Here is a 24,558-nt window from a genome sequence, read left to right on the forward strand (position 1 = left end):
CGGCATCGTGCTCGGGGGGAGCGCGCCGAAGCCTCGCGAGATTTCGGGCGGGATTTGATTGCGGGCGCCGGAGAACGGCGGAGAAGCCTCGCGGCGTTTCGCTCGGCCCCGCCCACCCGGCCCGCGGGGCCTCCGGGGCCGCCCTGCAGGGGGGGGCGGGGAGATCGCGATGTTTCTACGTGAGGGGCGAGCGCTTGGAGACGCTGCTGATAGGGCCGGGAGAGTCACGTGGGGCGAAGGGAGGGGAGCGGGGCGGGAGGCAGCGCAGAGCTCTCGCGTCATTTGGTTTGGAGTCGCGGGGGCGCGCTGGGGAGCCCGGCTGCGGAGCGGGGGCTGCTGGGAGCGTGTTCGGGCCGGGCTGAGGCGGCGGTCGGTGAGTGCGGCAGGGGCGCGGGACGGGCCTGGCGCTGTGGCAGCGCCGTCTGCCCGCGTCAGACTGCGCTCTGGGGTGCTCTGCCTTCCCGCCGGGTGGCCGGGCGCGCTGAGGAGGGGGCGTTGGCGGTGGCAGCAGCGCTGCCCTGAGCCGCGGGTAGCCGGGCTTTCTTCTCGCCGGAGCTTGGCGGTGCCCTGGGGAGAGACTCCCGCGCTGCACGGCCCCCGGGCGTTGTCACAGACAACAACGCGAGCGCCGTTTCCGGGGGAGCAGCTTTGGCGCCTGGCGGGGCAGCCCGGCCGGTAGCGGGAGGGGCGAGGGGCGGCTGGTGCCGAGGCGGCGGAGCGGCAGAGCCGTTGGGCTGAGGGCAGAGCGGCCCGGCCCGGCCCGGCCCGCTGCTCGCGGCGCTCTGCCGCTCCGATCCTGCGGGCGCGGCCGCTCGTTTCGAACGGATTTGCAGGTCGTTCCACAGCCCCGCCAAACGGGACCGGCTCTCTCCTTTTACGAAGTTTCGATTGCCTCCTTCTGTGGTGTCCATGGTTGTTTCCTTCCTAGCTGAAAATGTCCCTTGCTAATGTACGTTTTTTATAGCTATGTTTTTTTTTTTTCTTGGCTGCGCAAGCAGAAGCTTTAATGAAAAATTGGAGTCTGTAATGCTTTAATCTGGGCCCTGTTGAGGTCTTGCGACTTGGTGGGGATGAACTGTCATGGTGAATATGGATGACGGTGTTGTAAAGGCTTCACATCAGGATAAGGTCGTAGAAAGTCTAAGGAATCATAGTAGTAGAGACTAGATAGTACTGGAGGAGGACTGCTGTACGACTGAATTCTGTACCGTCCTGACGAGATGCTTTGCAATTTCTAAAGAATATTTCTGTGCGTTGAACTGTTTCTTTTTCGTGGGCTCCTGCTTTACATAAACGTCATAGATTGGTTTTTGTGGTTTTTTTGAACGTATGTGCTTTTAAACTGACGTGTGGCAAGTCTGTTCCAGCCTCAGTGATCGTGTTTCTTTGTTGTCAGTGATTCTACTTCAGAAACTTGTTTTGGACTTTGCCTAGTTTTGGGCTGTGTATAGAGAGTCTTGTATTCACCTAAAAAATGCCTCTCACTGTCTTCCCTTCCCTGTCGTTCAGTGCTGCCTGTAGTTCCACGCTGCCTTAAGACGATGGTAATTGGGATCATTTAGACCATAAGTCACAGTGCTGCTGAGCTCAGATTATCCTGCATTCTCCAGTGCAGGTAACTCTACCAAAGGAAGCTGAGAAAATGTTAGATTTTTTACTCCTATATACTTTTGAGGTCGTAGCATTTAGAAAGGTTATAAGAGTAATATATTCCACTAAGTTAAAATTTCTACATGCTTCTAGGCAGATGACAGTGTATTATTCCAGCCAGGTGAAACTTGCTGTTGTGACACTTATGCTGAAAAAGCATGTTGATAAGAACCAGCTTATACTTTCCATTAATGTAGCTGTGTTAGCTGGGGGGGAAGAGGGCAAAATTAGGCTCGAAGAGTGGGAGCTTAATTCTTAGGCTTGACTCTGCCGCTATTGCTGAACAACATTTTTTCATTCTGTTACATACTGAGAGTTTGACTCTTTATAGCAGGCATTTACTTGTATAATATTAATTGAGCAATAGCAGTTGACTGTGATGCATTAAAACCACTCCTTGCCACTGGCTATGTGTTTTATGACTCTCCACTTACTGGATGATGTGTGTGTCACTACTGCATTAGTGTGCTTTGCCTCTTGTTACAACATGTGCTGGTGTCTCTGTGCTAAGTTCAGTGAGACAGGCCAGTAGCCATGTAACGCTGATGGTTTTTAAGCAGTTATAATGCCTTGGGCTAATAAAAGCACTTGTCTGGTACTGTGTAAGTGTTCTAGTTGCATTCATAAACGACTGATGATAAGTGAATGTTAATTTTGAGGGGTTTCTATCAGCTTTTTACTGCTGTTTGGAGTGATGCTTCCTTTGAAAGGTGAGAGTGGTATTTAGGATGTCTATGATTCCTCAATCCTCGCAGTTCTTGAAGTTACTGTTTCTTAGGCTTTACAGTCAGAACATGAGATTTAGCAAACTGAAGAGGAGAAGGATCTTTTTATTTTCACTGTTCCTTAGTTGATCCAATGACCTTTATTAACAGTTGCTTTTCTCTGTGTTTCCCATGATGGCACTTAGAACCTATTTGCTAGAAAACCACATCTCTTAAGCACTCTTAATTTGCCTTTTATAAAATTATATTTCTGTTAAGAAAATAATTCCTACGGGATTAATTTGTTCTGTCTGTTAATGGAGTGGGATGAGTATCTAACCCCTTAACAGTGCTAACTGCAGTATTCGTTCAAGTATTTTGCTGGCATGATGCAGCAGCATATACCAGGGTGTCCTTGCTTTCTCACTTGCTAGAAGTCGCTGGCACTGCCTGTTTTCTCAAGTCTGCCTTCAGAGAAATTAAATATGCTTGATGTAAATAGTTGTTTGCATTGGGTTGCTAGAGCATGAGAATTTTGGTTTTGTTGCTCACTTCATATGTTAACTCATTCTTGCTAAAGAAGGATGAATAGTAGGGAAATGTACATAGGCTTTGGTGATGGATGGTTCTGAGGAAAAAATATTAATCAAATACTATGTATGAAGAAAAAAACCTTACTTTTATCACATGGTCCTCAGGGTATTTTTGTATTAGGTATTGCAAAAGTATTAATGTAAAAGCATGGAACTGACACAAATCCTCTGCATAACCGAAGCCTCTTAAGTGCATGCATGCATTGAGTTCTGCTGGGTTGTGGGGTGGTTTTGTTTTTTTTCCTCTTTAACAATTCGGTTCAGCTTTGCTCTGTGGTGACCAGACCAAAAGGTAGTGCAGTCCTCAAAGAAGTGATTCTCTGGTACAAGGAGACCTCTCACAAGGTCAGTAAGTAAAGGATTACATTTCTTATGAAGTTGCCTCTGAAACCCTCTGGGTAGCATGTTTTGTTTAGCTTTGCCTCAGTACACTGAACACCTCTATAGGAGAAGTGCTGATGTTCTTTACGAGCAAAGGGTAACCACTGTGATACAGCTGTACATGTGCCTGCCATGGTTTCTGCAAGTCACTGTTTCGGTGCTGAAATCTGAAGTTGGTTTCTGATGATTTCATCACTTTGAGAGATGTAGATAAATTGATTTAGATCCTGTCAGATCCAATGGCAAAGTGTGTCCAGGATCTGCAACATTATTAGTAAAAAACTCTCCTAAATAACTGAGAGAACATTGAGCGTGTGCTGTATCCAAACAACTGATGATCTGTCATGAATTTTGCACATATTTACTACTTGTGCACTGAAGTAGTAATTACAGTTTTCAGATCCACAATTTGGATAATATTTGGATAACTTTCATATAATGAGTGAAAAAAAAAGTTAAATCTTTGGTGGTTTTGGCTTACATTTAGTCTTGCTGCATTTCTTATAAGAAAGTTATATCGTATTAAAACTTTGGAGAGAAGCTGTATAAATGCTATAGAATCTTTAGAGCTCTTTCCTCGCACGTTTTCCTCTTGAGTCTTGTTTCATATTTATTTAAAATTTTGACTGGCTTACAGAAGGCTTCCATTGTATTAGGCCACCGTTGCATTGGGTGTGTCAGACAGCGAAGGATAAGTCAGAGAACACTCACTTCTTCCTTAAATACAGCTGCAGTGTGCAAAGAGACTGTGGATCACTGTATAGAAAGAATGTAGTGCAAAAGGCAGCTGGATAATATTAGTCAGCATGATCGTGTCATCAGTGCTCAGCTACTGACTTGTTCAAGGGGGCTGGATGTTTTTGTGTCGATGTCATGGGAGGAAAAGCTTTGAGAGCACAGAGAATTTGCTGTTAACATCTGCAAAATTCTTCCCTGAGGGGGGAGAAGAGTGAAAGGCCTTGCTTGAAATAAGCAGGGCAATAGAGCTAGGCGTGGAAGGTGCATATGAATGGGGATTAAGAAGGACTGAGATGGGGACTGAGAGACTTTGAAAGGGAGAACGGATGATTAATGCACTAGTAGCTGCAGGGTATGGGAGTGTTTATTGTATCCCTCCTTCAGCAGTGCACTGAAGAATGCTGATTCAAGTCCTTTAATTAGTGAGTAAATACTTTTTTGAATTAAGGCAGAATTAGTAATCAGAATTCTCTTATAGTGGGAAAAGCTTGATTACTCTGGAGAGATTGGTGTTCTTCCCTATTACCTAGGCCTGATCCCTAGTAGTATTTTTTCTGGTACTAATTAAACAGTACAATTGTATTTGTTAATTTGTAAGTCAGAGCATCTTATTTTTGACCAAACTGTGCATGCATTGTAGTGTAAGTTTTAAAAAATCCTGAACCTAGAAAGGTAAATATTTTCTAAGTCTTAGGAAAGACTGGAAGAGATGGTTTAGAAGCTCTAAATGAATAATTCCTTCAGTCCATAAAGCCATGATTATAGCAAGCTTATCTAACCTGAAAATTCTCTTGAACTTTATTGTAAGGAACACATGCATATATTGGGAAAAATAAATGTTTGCAGCTAAATTTGTGAATGTGTCAGGATATTTCTTTATTAAATCAATAGCAATGCTGCATATGCTTAGAAAGGGATGAATGTTGCTGGGTTAATTCTAAATACCACTCAAAATCAGTGGATGGTGTCATGATTTAGCTTGATATGAAGTGCAAGAGGACTGGAGATTTCGTAAGTTTAGCTTAAATAAACAAAAAAACAAATGTACCTCGAAATCTGTTCCATATGGATTGGTATTTTCTGCAGAGAATATTCAAAGGAGATCCTTTACTTCCTGCTTACAGGTTGTCGTCTGGTAGGGTTATACTCTGTGAGTGAACTGGTTCTGTTCTGTACTCGGATTAATTAATCACTGTTTTCTTTACCGAATTTTTTTTAGAAACGGCAGGGAAAAGGTAAGAAGAAAATATGTCACTTTTACAGTGACATGTCTCTGTCGGACTTTAATGCAAAGTTTAAACTTTTGAGTGAAGGAAAATTTTCATGGAACTGCAGATTTTTGATAGTTTCTTAGTAGAATACATACTGAAAATTGCTATCACTTCACAACACCTAGATACTTTTCTGCTGAGTTGTTTATCTTTCCATGTTGTACCTTCTTTACCTCTTAGCTAAGTAGGCAGTATTTAAACTAGAGGAATAAAGTAATTTAAGATAGTAACTGCAAAGTAGATCTAGTAAACTTCTGCCCTCTATCTTTTCTCAAAACTCCTCCAGGCTAAGAAGGGAGAAACCAACTATGAAACATAATTTAGCTATGGGATATGGTTGAAACATAAGAAAGACTAATGAGCAACTATTTTGACTTCTATTGCAGCAGATTACAGTAAATAGAACTAGGGCTGCCTGTGTTTCTGTCTTCTGTAGGTGAAATACATTCTTATTGACATTGTTCTCATTTCAGATTGAACGGCTTTGTGCTGACATCCCCTTTCAAATTCCTGTCTTTGTACCACAGCTCAGTGCCTGTGTTTTCAGCCTTGAATGTAAAACTGGCTGCATGAATCAGAGCAGCTGGGTGGGATTTTGACGAGCACACTCTGGAAAAAGCATCTCGTGTGACCACCTCCTTTTGCTTATGTAAGAACAGTAGGATCACATGTCCACAGCAAAAATGTGGGCAGTTCCTTATTTGGTAGTGCATTAATAACCTTGATCTTGTGTGAGTGTAACAGCAATTAAAACAATGCAGTGTGGCTGAGTTGCTTTTCCAAGTGGATTTATTGTGTTTGCAGTTCTTTTCTTCATCAAGGCTGAAAAAAATAGTTTATTTTCTACTGGAAACTAATTTCTGTCATTATTACAGAGGCAAAAAAACCTTAACAAACCACAGGCAGAGTTTGGATAGGGATTGTGCAAGCATCTTTCACCTATCCTTCTCCTTCCCCCCTCTTGTATGTGACCTGCCACGATGGTATTTATTTATTTAGTTGTTTCTCACTGATAGCTTTTTAGTTATGTCAGAAAAACATCTAATGCTTTTGCAAGGAGAAAAAATAATTTGCAGACATGACTTCTGTCTGTTCCTTGCTTATGGAACATGACTGAAGTAGTGATAAAATTCTAGATGAGTCTGTCGGCCTTCAGTGTAAACCTGTGCAGTACATTCATCGTTAGGAAAATATTTCTATAATGTGTCATGTTCCACTAATAAATGTTCCAAACTGCCAGTGTGTTGGGGCAGTGTTGGTTTTTGTTTGGTTTTTTTTTAATAGAACGAATCCAAATACTTAATGGTAGGCTGAGAACCATTGGAAGGACAAGACTTCAGGTTCAGATCAGGTCACATCTAAGTTGTGCCAGCGTCAGAGATTTGTTTGCAAGAGCTAACCTGTGAGGAATATCCTTATTCTGCAGGTGCCCTGATTCTGTGTTGCTGCCTCTTTGCTAAGACAGTGGGTTATTAATTCTATTGTTTGATGGGAAAAAACCCATAGGATTACTTTTTTATGGATGAAGGAATTGTTACTATGGTTAATGTGAACACGAGTAAATTGTTACAGATGGCAGATACCTGCCTTTTTACAGATGAAAGGCTAAAAGAGGAACTGTACTGTACTACTGCCATGAAATAAATATTAAATGAAGTGTACTGCCCATCCTAATATTCTGGGTGGTCAGAGTTGTGATAACTGACTTTATTTAAGGTGTTAAAATAAATACATTTAAAATGCCTTTAAAACACCTTCTTCAGTTCCAGTGTCTTGAAGGAAGGTCAGCAAGGGTTATTGTGGAAACTAGTGCTGAGTTTTCCATTGTCCTTTTCCTGTTAATCAGTACATAGCACTGGCATTAGGTCACAGAAGTTCTCCTACACCGGGATTCATTTGGTGGAAGATCTGGTAGGGAGCCAATCTCAGTTCTCAGGGTCTGAGCTGCCTGGCCTTGTGTCCAGTCTCAGCCAGCGCAGAGCAAATGTTACTTTGGTTTGTGCCAGCTGGCCCTGGGCTGCGGGGTGGGGAATGCTGGACTGCAGAAGGAGGTAGTGTACGAGCTGACCATTCTGGCCTTATATTTTTAGAGAGATTTCTGCCCTTTTGTGCTGCAGGAGAGGGGCTGGATCTGTTGACTGTGAATGTCAAATGAAGCCTCACTCTTACTGAAACAGAAATACCCGAAACATCTTAACAAGTGTTACTAAATACCTGTTTTTAAAATGTGTATTTTTTTGTAAATAACACCCCTCTGTTTCACTTAGGTGGAAAAAAAAATACAGATATACTTAATATTCACTGTTTATTTTCCAAGGCTTGTGTAATAACCGCATCTGCAGGACAAAAAAGTGGTGGTCTGCACTTTTTGTTTTTTTTTTTTTTTTTGTCTGACATTCCTGCTCTGGTTTATTTGTTAAGAAACTTGCAGTGCATTTCTTCAGTAGTATTTTTTCAGTGTCCCACTGACACCATTATTGAGTTTCCAGTGTCCTTTGGCAGGGAGTTCTATCACTTGTAGAACTTCTTAATTTTATTGTTAAAAACTGGCTTTTGCAAATAATTTGGCATAGGTAATGAATGATTCATCTCCTTTCTCCATCATTTGTAAACCTCACAGACCTTTGTGACTTTTGCGTTTTTTGCAGAAGAATTCAATCCTCATTTGTTACTCGTGAAAATATTTACATTTTTTTTTAATTGCCTTTTATGGTCCCCTGAACATTTTTTTGTTTTAAATAATACACGTGGTTTGGGGGAGCTGAAGAAAGAGTTAAGGTGTAGATGTATTATTGGTATTTTAGTGTTCACATGATACTAGAATAATGTTTAGTAGCTCCTAATATTTAATTTTTTTCTGGCTACCAAGCAATCTTGTGGGTTTTTTGACACTTATCAGAATTAATCAGTACTTTTTTAACATTTTATAAACAACATATGTTTTATTATGTGATGTGCTTTTCATGCTGAGAAAACAGTAGAATATGGAAGCCTGTGGCTATGTGTAATGTATAGGTACATTCAGTAAATTAGTCCTATGTGATGGCATTGCTGACATTCAGGGTCTGGGTGTGCCGGAACTTGAGAATCGGAAAGACTTGGATTGTAGCAGTACGTTGGCTTAAAACAATTACCAGAAGGGCTATAAAGCCTTATACAATCAAAGAAAAAGCATCTAGTCGGGGAGGAAAACGGAACATACTCGAAGCGTTAAGCTGTTCATCATAATAAATATCTTCACTTGTTATATAACAAGCACGAGAAGGTTGCTGACATGTGAGTCAGAAATCTGACTAGTACAGTGTGATAAATATGTGATTAAGTCTTAAATCTGCATTTGCATGTGGGCTATTTCGGGACAGAACTCCTTGAGGCTTGGGTAGATTCTGAGTGATAACCATCAGAGCTGCAGGTAGTTAGGACAAAAATCTAATAGGGCTTTTTAGATGTAAAACTGAAACTAAGAACTTTGGCCACGGTATTTTTTTCCTTTCTTTGCCCCAGACTGGTAACTTAAATAGTGAATTGTTCAGAGTTTGTTCAAACCGAACATTTTTTTAGGTGAAACAGAACTTCAGCTGCATTGTAAATGTGGGGGTTTTCTTGGTAATAACAGGAGATATTTCTCCTTACCAAGACAGTGCACTTTTCCATACAGATATTTACAAAACTGTGTATGACAACATTCTTAACTACTTGAAGTTTGTAGTATTGTGTTAAGTAGGCATAGTCAGCAATGTGAGAGAACCTGTTAAATGCTTTGCATGATTGGCATTTTTTCTGGTCGATCACTCAAATTGAATAGGAAGCTCTTTACAGAAATATGTGGGTGGGAATTAAAATAGACACAGAATCTAAGTAAGGAGTTGAAAAGCACCTGTGGAATCTCTATTTTTTGGAAGAGGCAAGTGTTAGCCTGTAAACGAAAGTACTTTGTGTTGCTTTGTGTGGCCATACTTCGCGTGTTTCCTTTTGAATTTCTAAGTGCTCCCTGGTACTTTGCTAAAGTCGTTAAAGGCACTCTTAAGAGGGAGTTAATTGCATTTTCATCAATGCAGTATCCTAAGAGTTCTGCCTACTTTTCAAATAGTCGTTCATTCCCTCCTAGCGGTGAAAAGTTAAAATGTGGAAGATTATTCCAAGCGTAGTTTTGTTTTTCAGCTCTAGTAGAGTTTGTGACTTAGTAGACAGGAATCAGGTATGAGATGTAAGTTTGCAATGTTCTGATATGTGATTAGTGTGCTAGTCATGTTCTTGAAGGTAGTTGTTAGTGTTCAATAGGAAATCTATTTGAAATTAGTTTTCCTTTTGTCTTAGTATTTTATGTAATTCTGCAGAGGTCATAATGCATATGTAGCGGAAGTAATTTCCTGAAGAGAAGAACCCAATCCATAATTTAACATGTAATAATTTGTAGTAAGTTTTAAAGTTGGATGAACAATTTCAGTTTTATCTCTGGTGTGAGATTGAACACTTGAACTTGAGCTGTAAATTCATGTATACTCTGGAATGTATGTTTAAAGTAAGCTTTTCCATAAAAGACCTTAAAAATATGTCCTTTGGCCTGTTGACAGAATTTCATGTACGTTCCAGTAATATTATTGGCATTGTTTTGAAACACATACTGCCAATAAACAACAGAAAATAATTTTGTTGATTCTAGGACTGGTGTAACTTAAATATAATGATTTTGGTTGTAAGTTGTGTGGCATTTCACTTTGCTTTTATGATAATTCAATTAGATGTAAAATCAGGCCCAAAATCTTTATGTACTGTTAAATTTTTAGTTCCATCACTGTAGCAGTTTCCACAGAGAACTGAAGTAAAAATTTGATAAATTTGGTGGCTACTGAGGCATGAAGTACATGACTAAATGAAGGTTTCTTTTAGGGCCATCAATTAGAACTGTCATGCTCTGCAGGTTTCACTTTGCATTTTTTGTTAGATACATTTTTTAAAATCAACTAATTGTTTCTTCTTTATCTTCTTTATTATTGTCTATTTCTGTGTATGATACCAGCTGCTGAATAGTTCTGTGGTGAAACTATGTTTAATAATAGAATTCATGAATGGGGTTTGCATGTACCAGGTCTTATTCACAGTATAAATTGTATATAAAGTATAAACATAGCTCAGTCAACAACTACATCTAGTTAAAGATGGTGGAGAGAAGACTTGTCAAAAGTTTTTTTTCTGGGGAAACAATAGCTGATATTACAGGAAGTTTTTCTGTTGTGTATAGGTGTGCTTTCTTCAAACCACTGTAGACAAACTAAAATTTATTCCTTTCATTTATGTGGGTTTGCAAATATTATGGTACTTAATTGTGAAAGCTGTTCCTGGGGAGGGATTTGGCTCCTCTGCCTTGACATTTACGTGCACATGTGTATTTATAGTTGTGATCTGTCTGGAATTTGCCTTTGTGGTTTTGTTTGCTCTTTAATTTGTTCTGTGATCTAGTCCTGTCTTTCTCAGTTTTGTTTCTATGGTTTGAGAGGTGAGGAGTACAGAAGAAATGGCTTAATTGAAAGGAAATAATGAGCATTTTTATGCAGTTTCAGGGAATATTGACACTGTTCTGCATAGAAGCTTTTCCTTAAAATAAGTGGTGCTAATTTATGATTAATCTATAATTTCAGTTCAATATGTTATTTTTATGAATGTTTCCATAATTTATCTCAATTGTTATGAAGGCTTCTTTAAAGAAAACAACTGATTCAAAGCTAATGTTGTCAGTGCAACTCTTCTAGGACCTGGAAGTGGTATAATCTTGCTCCCACTTTCTGCCAAACAAGATGTGTAGCTCTTGGCCGTATGTATGTGAGTTAAACTGTGGTTGTTCTGAGAGAATAATGCAAAAGACGTTTTAAAGCAACAATTCTTTTACTGAAATACTAACTCAAGTGGAATGCAGTAGTCAAACTTGGTTTCGGAAGTGGAGCTGTTAAAGGAACAATTTTCAGCTTCCTAGTGTGTATTTCATACACATTTTAAGATTAAAAAAAAGGAGTCTGGTATTACAAAAGTGAATGCCACCGTTTCTGATCAGAGAACATGGAAAATCCTTTAGCTAAGAGGTTGCTTATATTAGGCAAGTTTTGTATGTTTTCAAAATTTTATTTGGTTTTCCTGACAATAAAATTTTTAATAGTCTATTGGGCATTTTTGTAATTTGTTACAGTTAAGGATCTACTATTCCCCCCCCCAGTCAACATTAAAAGGCTTGAACTGAAATTCCCATTTTGGGGTTTCTTTTAATCTATACCGTAACATAACCAGTGATGTAAAGAAGCACTGGACAAATACAGGCTGTTAACTTTCTCAGGACATAATAGGAGTACCATGCCATTACCCTGAAGTAGTTTATAAGAACAGAAAGACATGTGTGAGATTGCCTAGTTTTGCAGAAAATTGTTTTACAGAATTGAGTATAACAAAAAACTTCTTAGATACCACTTGGTACTGGAGCGATGATAACTTTTGGTATGCCTGAAATAGAATGTAGCTGTTGTATCTGAAGACTGTATAAACAAAGAACTGATGATATAGATGGTTAATTGAGTCATAATGTGATATATCAGTCAGAGAATTAACATGGTAGAACGAGGAAGGAAGCTTATCGATAGTGAGGGGGTTTTATCTATTATGTTTGTGAGGTGGCTTCACAGCCAAGTACATTACTGGACTTGTATGTCTGAGAATTTCTTCGGCTTTCTTTCAGGGGCATGTTTAATCAAGTCTTTGATTGTGGCCTTGCAAATTTTATAGATACAGAGTTGAGTGACTTGCTTCTTGAAGGCTGAGTAAACTGCACGACACACCAGTGCCGGCTTGTCAGAGCTGAGATCCCAGCTTGTCACAGCCTGTGTAGGATCTCTCAGACTGTAGGCTCTTAATGCTACCTAAACAAACCGGATCAAATCCCAGAACCACCCCTCCTTCAAGCTAAAGGTGAAAGTCCCCGTAGAAGATGAGCTCACATCCCAGTGTGCCACAGTTAGAAGTGGGTGTGAGCAGATGAGCAAACACTGCAGGTGCCCCTGGTACTTGGACACAAAGTGGAAGTTCTGAAATGCAAGGACTCTGGGAAATGGGCATACTGACAGAATGCCCTGTGATGTTTCCAGTTTCTGCTACAGAATGGGAAGACATCAAGGTAGAAATGCAGAAACTTGTGAAAAACAAAATAATCCCATAAAGGAGTTATGTGACACACAGTAGGTAATGACTTTATCTGTTTTTTTAGGGGACAATTACTCAGGTGTTTAAACAGAAGATATTCAAGCACATGGGAAGCAAAGTCTTTTTATAATCTAGAAGAGTGTTTTTCTAGGTGTATATGGTAACAGGGAAGATAGGACTGTAGCAGTAAGACTAAATATTTACTTGTGGTTTTTCAAGGCTGTTTTCTGTTTATCTGTGCATATTTGAAGGGAGACTGCAGGGCCAGAAGTCCTTGAGTGGAGTACATGAAGGATTTTCCTTCCTTTTCTTTTGACAGTAATTCTGGAGAGGAATATGGGATAAAATAACAAAGTGAGCAGCAAAGAAGTGCAAATATCAGATATTTGGAGATCAGAAAATCTAGCAGCTCTAATACAACAAAATTGGAAGATGTAAAAACATACCACACTTAGCAGGTGGATTTCACTGTCTGAAGTAGTGCTGGTATGATTGGATGTACCCAAATGGTTACAAGTGTAATTATTAGATCTCCATCGTATGCACACTAGTCTTTTAATAATAATAACATTAAAGTTTTCTCTGCTTTTAGGAGAGTATCTCTGTCTGTTAGAAATTGTTTAAAGAGCTCAATAAGCATGTGAGAGAAACTGTAGCCTATGTGTATTTTCCAAAGGTCTTTGATTGTATGATAAAAGGAACATCTCAACATGGAGACGGAACATGCTTTCTGGGATATTATCCCATTGACTCTTAAAAAATATGAGATTCCGGACTATAAATTCATTCTGACATGAAGATCTCAAGCAGGGCAGGAAGTAGAAGTAATGTAGTCATTGCTGTACATCCCACTCGGAATCTTAAGTAGTTAAATTTTTAGGGAATAACTGACATAACTAGGGTATAACTAGGCACTTAGGCCGGAATAGCATGTCCCCCTCTGTAAGGGAGAGAAGGGATGCCTGTACACTCAGTCACTGTGATTGTCAATAAGTTTCTGTAAGTTCTGACAACTGAGGTGAAGAACCTTTTTATTTAAGGAAAAAATCATTATTATTGTGGCTTCTAATGAAACCTGCAAAATTAATTACGTTGTTACAAAATGGGGGGGGTGCAGGGAATCTATCACTAAGGCTTGGTAATTGCGCTGCTTGAGTATTTTTGTGATACTTAAAAGGAGATACACATGCTTAATACAGTATTTGTGGTGGAGAAAATGTTGAATTCAGGATGTGGGTTTCAAAGAATTTATCTGAAATACTAATTTTAAATTACCTGAAAGAGCACTTTTAAAAGAAAGATAAAAAGGAGGGGGTGATTTAGTAAAAGACTAGCTTTATTCTAGGTGGAGCTTAGCAACAACTTCTTCCTTCAGCTGTAAAGGTAATTGATTCTATAACCCTGTGACTCGCACTGTGCCAAAAATGCAAGTGAGTCCTGAGAGCTTTGGTGACAAGGGGAGCCAATTCCTTCGTTCAATACCTTTGGCCTCTACTACATTTGAAACAGTAACTACATATATGCTAAAAGTTCTTGCTTTCTAAAATACTCTGGTGAAATTTTGACTTCATTATTTTTTTTACCTTTCCACACATATTCTAAGGAGAATGGAAAAAAATCCAAATAAATAATTAGGCAAATCCTGTATACAATGGAAGGAACCTAGTAAATTCTACTGCAGAAATTGGAAAAGAAAAGACAATTATGTGAGGATTAGGAGGATGACACAAGTTAAAAAATAGAAAGTCACAAATCTCTTACTAGTACTTTCTGGTTAAGGAGGCATTTTCTGTCCCTTCTGATCAATCTCTTTAAAGTTTGAGCAAGTTCTAGAAAACAGCTTCAAATATAATGCTCCCTGAATCAGAGGATTAGTGGGTTTTATTGTTAGAAGCAAGGCGGAAGAGCTTAATTACCAACATAATAGTAACTTCGTAATTGAGCCTAGAAATGTCTTCATACACATAAATATGACCAAAAGTGGTGTATTTTAACATTTTGTTTCAGAGAGGAGTAATTTTTCAAGTTGTGTTAATCTGTCTTGAAGTTCATTGCCTTACTGATAAGTTTAGCTAATTTCTTGACCTCTAGCTCTTAACAAGAGGTACAAAAGAGATCTTGCAGGCTAAAACTTCATAGCAATTTTTCCAAGGAGCATGAGAAATACTTCACTAGTAAAATTTGTTCTATATATTTTTGAACAAATGTGGAAAGACCAAGTATTTTTCTGTTATTAGCATCTCATCAGATGAAAGCTATTTGCTTGCTATATTGCCATACTTGTATAATAAGCTTGATACTTCCTATTCCATAGAAGGAGGCAGAAACAGGGTTTGCAGTTTTGGTCTGCTTTAATTTAGTGGCTTGAGTTGTGGTAAACAAAGTGGTATTTTTTGCTCAGATTGATTCTTAGTGCTTAATAGTGCGTGGCTATGGTCAGCTGTGGTTGAGGGTGCCTTTATTTTTAAAGAAAGGAAGTTTTGCTTTCTGAAGCTTAGTAGCTAATTTGTGCAAAATGCTTCATAGCCTTTGCTGGAAAGGCTACAAATCCATGTTGATATATTTGGAAAAGAGTTATGTACAGCTGTCTCTATAGAAACGGTGAAGTAAAATGCTATAATTACTCGAGATGGGCTTCTGCATGTCTCTTGGGGCAGATAAGTCTTCAGAGCTGACTGGATCCTGCCCTGTTGGTGAAAGGCACTGCTATCTCTGTTCTAACCTTTAAACTTGAGTTGCTTGGGAAGGGACCCGAGAGAAGTTGTGCGCGCAGGCGCGGGAGAGTGAAAGCTGTGCGGGCTGGGGCGGCGGGGAAGTGACGTCTCTGTTATTTGGTGTTCTAGAAAGAGCGCAGACACGTCCCTAGGTGGGAGGGCTCTGCAGAGGGCTGTGCCTTGCCCAGTGTGTAATCAGTTATAAATGAGCAACGGGGGAGGGAATGAAATACGGAGAAGCTGGCTAGTCTTTCTTTAATGTAATGTAGAGTTTGTTGTTTTGTAGCAGTTCTGTTTGTTTCAATTCAAAGTTTGATTTTTATTTTTCCTTCTCCAGCATTTCCACCTTGCTAAGACACTGGACGCTGCTTTCTTTATAGCAAGGAAAATCTGAATTTCTCCAACACTCAGCATGGGGAAAGATTATTATTCTATCCTGGGAATTGAAAAAGGGGCTTCTGATGAGGATATCAAAAAGGCTTACAGAAAACAAGCGCTGAAATGGCATCCAGATAAGAACAAATCTCCCCACGCAGAAGAAAAATTCAAAGAGGTTGCAGAAGCTTACGAAGTGCTGAGTGATCCTAAAAAGAGAGACATTTATGATCAGTTTGGGGAGGAAGGTATGTATGTCTCTGTTATACTCTTAATTGGTCACTTACATTATGTTGAATGAAGCAAAATAAACATGCAAACATGGTATGTGTTCATTTTTAGGACAAAATACTTGTTTAGCTCATCAGGTTGTAAATACAAAATGCATTGCTGGGCTTTAATGCTGGCATAGTTTTAATTTCTTATTTTAATAGTTTTTTTTATAAAGCCCAAATACTTGACAGGCAAAAAGTTACTGAACAGAAAATGTTACTATCACCCTTAAAAAGCTTTCTGGGATCTCTAAATGCTGTCTTTCCTTGCCATAGCAGTTTTTGAGGTGCAGTTCAAACCATATATTCTTTTCTTTAACTTTTTCTTAAGGGCAATCTGCTTGATATAGGCAAGGCAGTCCTACTAAGCAGAAGCCCAGGTGTCCAGCTTGTAGTTGTCCTTGGCATGTTGCCTGGAGAGGAAAGAATTTGGCTGATGTCATGAAATACCAGAGCAATTTTTTAGCTTTAATTGTAAACAGTGATAACATGCCAAGAGAATGAGGCCTCAGAAATGTCATATTTGTCCTAAAATGGTTATCTGGAGAGGATGACTTTTTTTTCTTCTTTTTTTCTCATTTTTGACCAACATGGCTTTCAGTCTTATGATTAAGCAACAGAGGAAGTCATTAACATCCATTCCTGTAAATGTATGGTATCAGGAATTCCATATGAAATAATTACTTCCGTTGTGGCAAGTAGGCCTGCTCATTGCTATTCACTTGGGGCCATGTTTTTTACTATTGTAAAGGAGGACACTTAAATAACAGTATTTAGTCTATTGGGCAAAGATATAAAGCAGAACTTTTAGAATGATGAATATGGGAATACCTCCTGGTGCCTCAGGAGGTATGCCTTGCTCTCAAAACTCTTATAAGAATGTAATTAGTTGTTTTAAAGGAAATGCAGAGGGTTGGGGTTTGTAGGAAGGAGGAAACTTCAGAGCTTTTACAGCCAGGATCTTGATGTACCTTCAGTAACTTCAGGCTAGCTATTCCAGGAGGTGTGCTTCTGCTATCACAGATGGAATCCCCTGATCTGCCTGTTTGGCATTAACAGTGGTGTGACAGAAGGATGGATGTACTATAGGTTGCTAAGTACTTTTGATCTGGTGTTGTATTGAAATGGGGAAAGCATTCTAATGTCTTACTTGGTTAGTGTCAGTACCCAGCCTTAAGCTTATGCATGAGAACATTGAGATAAAAAATCCCCAACAAACCCCTCTTTCAAATTTACAGAATGCCAGCTTCATAATGTAAGCCTTCTTTCTTTTTTTTGTGGTTATAAAAGTATGATAGCAGCTGTAGTTCTGAGTTGGTCTAAGATTGAAAAAAAAAAAAAAAGTTAAAAAAACAGGCATTGTAAGTTTAGAGATAAAAGTCTCTTAAGACTTTGTCTTTTAATGGTTTGAGAAAGTGTCCTGAAATGGTCAGTGGGGAAGAGCACTATTTCAAGGAAATACTTGATCACCTAATGGCAGAGGCATTGAAGAAAATTGATCTTAGCTTGTTTTGGAATGAGCACAGGAAATACAAGGGACTTTCCAGTTAAAATTGTAAGGAAAATCTTAGCAGGAGGAAATGAGATGTAGATCTCTCCATGTGAAAGATCGAACAAAGCTATTTATAACCTTGTGATTTTTTTGCACAGAGACAGTGATAGTGTATACAAGGTTTTTGTATCCAAATGGATCTTGGTGAGTTCCAAGATGTTTTTATTGTAGCTGCATTGAAGAGAGTTCCCAGGATTTGTACCTGTTTTGTATCAGGAACACAAGCTGTGATAAGTTTGGGATTCTAAATTGAATGTTAAGATAACATATATGTGCTTGATTGTTGGCGTGTTACCTTTTACTCAAAACAAATGGCAGGAAAATGGGTAAAACCAATTAACACTGAGTTACAGCTGAGCTATAGAGACTATGGAATATGTTGCATATGATAGTGAGTAATTTTCCCCAGAAGACACCCTGTAGAAGGATGCAATTCCCAAAAGACTTTGTAGTCAAGCCAAGCAAATCTGTCTTCTGCTCTAAGATGCTAATTCATTAAAATAACTGGTTTCAATCATATGAAATGAAATAGGCAGTGTCAGGATACCTATTGCTGTTCCAGCTATTGAATTGCTTGTTAGCACTGCATATTGTCATGGCAAATCTTCCTTGAAAAGCAGAACTTTCACTCTTCTGCAAATATTTTTTACTCCTCTGTCCTGATGTCGTTAAACTCTACAGTAGGAAAGCTAATACTAATACCCAGTTTGTTTTTAACTTTGCTTATTTGTCTTACTTAGGTCTTAAAGGAGGAGCTGGAGGATCTGATGGCCAGGGTGGTACCTTCCGGTACTCCTTCCATGGTGACCCACATGCTACATTTGCAGCTTTCTTTGGTGGCACAAATCCTTTTGAGATCTTCTTTGGAAGGAGGATGCCTGGTGGCAGAGACACTGAAGACATGGAGGTGGATGGTGATCCATTTGGATCCTTCACGAGTTTTAGTATGAATGGTTTCCCAAGGGAAAGGAATACAGTTGGCAGCCAGTTACGTCGTAAACAAGATCCCCCTGTAATCCATGAACTTAAAGTGTCACTGGAAGAGATCTATCATGGCTGCACAAAAAGAATGAGGATTTCACGTAAAAGGCTTAACCCAGATGGTAGAAGTGTCCGAACAGAGGACAAAATCCTTACAATTGACATAAAAAGAGGATGGAAAGAAGGCACCAAGATCACTTTCCCGAAAGAAGGCGATGAAACACCCAACACAATTCCAGCTGATATTGTTTTTATCATTAAAGATAAACCTCACTCTCATTTCAAGAGAGATGGATCAAATATTGTCTATCCTGTTAAGATCAGCTTAAGGGAGGTAAGTTTTTCTTGTGGTAGAACTCTAAATGATTGACCTTATTACAATATGATACAATGGCTAAAGCTGTCTGGCTGCTGTGAAGTTTGAGGATTTAGGGTTTGGGTGGTTTTTTAAAACAGTTAAACTTTTGTCAGCATGTGACTGAAGAGCACAGTTATTTATTCTGGAAGCAATAGCTGTTTTGATAAAAATGAGACATTATTTCAAGCTGTTTACTATAGAGGTGGAAGTGGGTAAGGGTGGAAGGGTAAGAATAAAGGTTGAGGTGTCTTAAATCTTCATACATAACCTTTCTAGCTGATGCTGTATTAGGCTGAAGTGACAAATGCAAACTAACAAGTACATCCTATATAGTATGCTCCTTGCTGCTGTGATATGACTGCAACTTCTGTAGGACAAAGTAGAAATGTCATAAGTATTTTTACTGCCACCAAATTCTGTGTCCCTTTTTATTTTAAAAGTTACTGCAGTGTGATTTCAAACTACATAGAGATTGATTTCATGAAGATAAATAATTGTGAACAGGTGTAAGAGGGGCTATATATAACAACAAAAATAGTATCGCTTTTAAAAATTCCATTGCAAGTCAAAACATACTGGCTTTCTGAAGGAAAAGTCAGAAGCACAAATTCTTGGAGTTCTGAAGCCTCAATATAATCATCATTTAAAAGATAATGTAGCTGAGTGTGTGTAATGTATTTTTTCTTCTTAATTAGTATCAGGTGGAGAAATAAACTCTAGCTTTCATTATAAGCTCTTTTTGTAAATTAAGCTACCTTAAAGGATTCTGAGCTAAAATAAGTGTGAAGTGAGGTGAAGCACCTAAAGGAGGCAGGGAGGGAGAAAAGACAAAATGTTAATGTGGGTATTAAATTCTTTCACAGATAAAAACCTATTTAGACTCATTGCATTGTTATGCAAATTGGACATTATCAGTGTAGACTAAGTGTGCTGAATCAGTGAAGTTGGAGGAATCAAAATCTTGTTATCAGAGATCCTAGTAATGAAAATAAACTGTTGGATAGAGCAGGAGGTCTGTAATGTTCTAATTTTGGTGCAACAAAATTGTTTGCTTTTCTTTAGGCACCACAAATATTCACATAAGACAGGTGTGAAATTTGATGTGCCTCTGCTTGTAGACATTTTAAAGTTGTTCTGAAATTTGATACAATACAGGTCAGTAATGCATTAGAATAAAGCTCCTGTGCAATGTAAAAAACCAAAAAGTGAAATGGAATTCTAAATTTCCAATGGAAATTTAAAAGACTGACATCGGTAGAGAAGTATGAATGAGGAGTTCACTCTGCTCAGCTCACTTACTATTTAATAAAGTCTTTGAAGGATATGCAAGCTCAATTATCCTCCAGTGACCATTGTGTAAGATTCATAAATTCAGTGACACTCAGAATCTTTCTTTTTTAAGAGAGGAACACTGTATTTAAATTTAGACGTAGTAGTGCGCAGTAGAAATGCTGTTTACAATTCTAGTCACTTTCAAATAATCAAAGTTCATTTGAAGGTACAAAAAAGTTCTGACCAATTTCTTTTTCTCATGTTACAATCTTTTTTTAGGCTTTGTGTGGCAGCTCTTTCAATGTGCCAACGATAGAAGGAAGAACCATACCCATGACAGTAAATGAAGTGGTAAAGCCTGGGATGAGAAGAAGAATTATTGGATATGGTTTGCCGTTGCCCAAAAATCCTGACCAACGTGGAGACTTAATTATAGAGTTTGAAGTAATTTTCCCAGATAACATTTCTCCAGCATCAAAAGAAGTACTTAGGCGAAATCTTCCAGTTTCGTAAAATGGAAAACTCTGTATGTCAGATTAAAATAGGACACTGGAAATGCAGAAGACTGGCAAGTCTGTGCTTTAAAAGTGCAATCTGTAACACCTAGTGGAATCTTTGGATTTTTTTTTTGTTTGTTTTGTGGGATGGGTGGGGGGAAAATACTGTAATGCTGCATGAGAAGAAAAGAGTTTAACTAGAAGTCATACAGGTGAATTCTGCAGTAAAAATTACAGGGAAAACCACTAATTTTGTTTTAAATCTTCCTAATCAGCAAAGTTTAGTCATTATTTTGCTTAATATAAAATGCAGTAATTATTTTACGACGTCAGTCCATATTTCTGATACAGTACTTGAGCCTCCAAGTACTTTATTTCTTATATCCTTACGCTGTCTATAACATTACACATTTATACAGAATTCTGAGATAGGGATAGAAATACACAAAAGTATAAATATTTTAAAGGGCAAAACATGAAAGAGATCATTTCAGTATGTTGCCTTCCACTGCACAAAGCATAGCCTGGAAAAATCAGCTTGGACTCCTGAACCTCCACCCTGTGCAATGAAAGCCTTCTCTTTATTGCCCCAGAAGCGTCAGGGACTGCATTGTGGTTGGCAAAGGGCACGTGGCCTGAGGAGCCAGAGAAGCCATTTGCTGTGGGATAGTTCCTCAGACTTCAGGCAGACCAGCAAGAAGGGATTCTTGAAGGGCCTGAATAGCAAAGGGTGAGCCTGCTGTCAAATGGGGCAGGGAAGCTGGTGACAGATGACATGGAGCAGGCTGACATGCTCTGTGCTGCCTTTGCATCAGTCACTACAGGTAAAACAGGCATGCAGGAATTCCAGGCCTCTGAGATTAGAGGGCAAATCTGGAACCTTGTCGGTGGAAGACTGGGTCAGGGTGCACTTTAACTGGAAGTCTGTAAACCTGACAGATTGCACCCAAGTGTTGAGGGAGCTGGCTGATGCCATTGCAGGGCCACTCTTACTTATCTCTGAATAGTCAGGGAGATTGAGAGGTGTTCTGGTAGACTGGAAAAGAAAAAATATCACTCCTCAAGACAGCCAAGAAGGATGATTGGGAATCTACAGGCTAATCAGCTTCACCTAAGCCCTTGGTAATGTGATGGGAAAAAATCCTGGAAAGCATTTCTAAAGGGAGTAGTCAACAGAGATGTACAACAGGGAAATCTTGCTTGATCGATCTAGCTGCCATCTACAATGAGCTTTGAGTATGTTGGGAGAACAGTCTGTGTTGTTTACCTTTTACATCAGTAGACAGACTGTACAGGTTAGATAATTGGAAAGTGAGATGGATTAAAAGTTGGCTAAATGAGGGGGCACAGTGGGATTTTAATTAGTGGCACAAAATCCAGTTGGAGGCAAGTCAGTAGTGGTGTACCCTCTGGCTCAGTACTGGGGCCAGTACTGTTCAGCTTCATTAATGACCTGAATTATGGGATGGTGTTAACAAATCGTATAAAATGGGGAGGAGTAGCTGGTGCCACCAGCTGATGTACTGCCTTTCAAAGGGACCTCAACAGGCTGAAGAACTGGACAGAGGATTCTCACAAAGTTCAACAAGGGAGAATGCAGAGTCTTGCTCCTTTGAGGAGTAACTGACAGCAAACTGTCAGCAAAGTAACTGAGCTGGCAATGCAGCCTTGTGGCAGCAGAGGCCAAAGCGGGTGAGGGAAGATGATCCTCGTTACTGTCAGCACTGATGAGGATACATCTGGAGTACTGGGACTCCCTGGTGCTTGAGGTATACAAACTTAGTTGAGTAGCTCTAGTACAGGGCTATGTATGAGAGGCCTGGAATTTGCCAACCTGAGGAGGAAAAGACTTGGGGGAGATCTTGGCACCTGACAGGAGGGAATGAAGATGGAGGAGTCAGGCTCTTCTTAGTAGCTCTCAGTGATAGGACTAAATGAACACAAGGAAACACCTTTTACTGTGAGGATGGGCAAACACTAGAACAAGTTTCGTAGAGAGGCTGAGGAGTTGCTATCCCTAAATACTCACAGCATGTCTGGATGTTGCCTGGAGCAGCCTGCTCCATCTGACCATGTGTGAGCAGGGATGTTGGACTACATGATGCCAAGAGATTTCTTGTAAACAAATGATTCAGTGAACTTGGTCTTGGCACATTTTGCTAGACAGTGCTATGGGCCATGTTCTGCAAAAGAGGCTTAGTCCAAAGATGGTGGTACTCATGCGACAACTCCCTAGGGAGCAGGTCAGTGCTGGGTTAGAAAGATGCCCAAAGAACCCTGTAAAAGCGTTTGGTCAGGGCAGGTATTCAAAGATCATGCTGATCTCAAGTATTCATTGTTTTCAAAGGCCAAACGTTACTCCCATGAAGAAGAAAGAGCCCAGGTCCTAGCTAAAGCCAAGTTTGCTTAAGACACAATGTGGGATAGGGGTTGCCCAGAAACTTTCATATGCTTGAATTGAGTTTGTTTTTGTAAATTCAAATATGAGTTAGTTATCTTTAGAGCTAAAAGATGCATAGAGAGATGGAGACCCCTCTGTGATAGTCTAGTTTTATAAAACAGTAATAGGGCTGGTTCCCTTGATTGCAGCATGGTATTGCTGAAAGAAATGCCTTGTGGGCATGCATAATTACTTGAGTTTAAAACCATAATACAGTGCTTTAATACTTTCAAAGGGTTTGGGTTTTTTTTTTTCTTTTGTTGTTTTTCATAAGAAAGTATGTTAAGATTTGCTGTCAGCCTTTTGCCTGTGGAAATCTAGAGGCTACCTGCTCTGTTAGGTAGCCTAAGAAACAGCAGTGTTATATATGTGATTCTCTGTGGGAAAGTAAATCATATGGAAGTTGGGATTTAATTTACAATAACTTTTTAATGAGTGTAATAAGAATCTCGTTTCTGTCACTTAAAGGAGTAGAATTTCTGTGAGGTATTGTTCAAGTCAATTTTTCAACTGCAGACCTCTTCATGCAGTATCAGTTGTAGTCCTAAATCTGCAGGAAATAAACAATTGCTGGAGCAGTATCACAAAAAAAATTGCTGCTTAGTGCTTCTGCATATTGTTAATATTATATATTGTTTGTTGAAAAAATTTCCATTTCAGTATGTTCCGTATTGCATTTCTTATGTGGTTTTTAAGTAAAAAGTGTAAAGTTGGTTTTTAACTTTCTCTTATATTTTGTTATGATGGCAGATGCTACAAGCTACATGACTTTAAAGCATATCAACCTAAAATACCTATTTGTCAGTTTAAAAGCTAATGAAATCAAGCATTTTGTAATCCAAGATCTTGTAACCATATCCAACTTGTAAAAAAAAAAGTTACAGTAACTAGGACTATTTTTTTGTAACCATCTTCAGGTAAGAGGAGTAGTGCTAAATTGAGGAATTGCAGTATCTTGTGTATTTAGAGATGTATATATATATATATATATATGTATAGCAAACTAAACTTTTCCAACTGTTTTCAAGCTCAAAATATAAAACTTACAGGACTGGTATGAAATAAATGCTTGTATTTCTTTTCTTATGATGAGGTAACAAAGTATATGTTTCAGAAACCAGCATGTAGAATTACTTCAAAATATGAGGAAGCATTAATATCTATCTAATCCATGATTCACTAAAAAAATATTTTTCTAAACAAAAATGTGCTTAAAAGCTATGTTTTAAAACCCACTTGATTATTTAATAAAGCTTCTTGGGAGAAGGAAGCAAATACTCAGTCAACTACTATATTTGTAACTACTGACATACATGGAAATAAAATGGTCGTTCATGAAATTGGGATAAGGGTTTTTGATCTCTTGAAAGTTTCTTAGATGCCATAGAAAGTAAAAGTTGCTTTGGAATTCATCCAGCAAGTCTGAAACCTCTGCTTCTAAAGATCCTATTTTAATCTCACCAACATCAAGCTTTAGGCTAATCTCAAGCTGTTGGAAGAGTAGGTCAAACTACATTACAGCTGTTTCTCCTTCCTGCCATGCAGTGGTATTCTGCTTGTTCCACAGCTTTCTGCTGT

At 39.0% G+C, this 24,558-nt stretch overlaps 1 protein-coding gene across 3 annotated transcripts; it reads left to right on the forward strand.

The window, feature by feature from the left end:
- The first annotated feature begins 216 nt into the window (after nt 1-216).
- Nucleotides 217-24,320, forward strand: DNAJB4 (DnaJ heat shock protein family (Hsp40) member B4). 3 transcript variants are annotated; one of them, XM_085067897.1, is made up of 4 exons: nt 217-373; nt 15,571-15,856; nt 18,173-18,747; nt 20,323-24,320. In XM_085067897.1, exons 2-4 carry the CDS (start codon nt 15,646-15,648, stop codon nt 20,554-20,556), a joined length of 1,020 nt encoding a protein of 339 aa, XP_084924023.1. In that variant the 5' UTR covers nt 217-373; nt 15,571-15,645; the 3' UTR covers nt 20,557-24,320. The 3 variants fall into 3 exon arrangements, with proteins under 3 accessions (XP_084924023.1, XP_084924024.1, XP_084924025.1); XM_085067898.1 differs by lacking the exon at nt 217-373 and adding an exon at nt 780-949; XM_085067899.1 differs by lacking the exon at nt 217-373 and adding an exon at nt 15,393-15,493.
- Nucleotides 24,321-24,558: the final 238 nt, after the last annotated feature.

This window comes from Lichenostomus cassidix, chromosome 8 (genome assembly GCF_008360975.1).
Source record: "Lichenostomus cassidix isolate B80296 chromosome 8, HeHo_3.0, whole genome shotgun sequence".
Lineage (NCBI taxonomy): Eukaryota > Metazoa > Chordata > Aves > Passeriformes > Meliphagidae > Lichenostomus > Lichenostomus cassidix.

Coding starts and splice junctions, on each gene's coding strand:
- DNAJB4 (XM_085067897.1), top strand. CDS start 15,646: ATGGGGAAAGATTATTATTCTATCCTGGGAATTGAAAAAGGGGCTTCT. Junction 15,857..18,172: donor TGATCAGTTTGGGGAGGAAG/GTATGTATGTCT, acceptor TGTCTTACTTAG/GTCTTAAAGGAGGAGCTGGA. Junction 18,748..20,322: donor TTAAGATCAGCTTAAGGGAG/GTAAGTTTTTCT, acceptor ATCTTTTTTTAG/GCTTTGTGTGGCAGCTCTTT.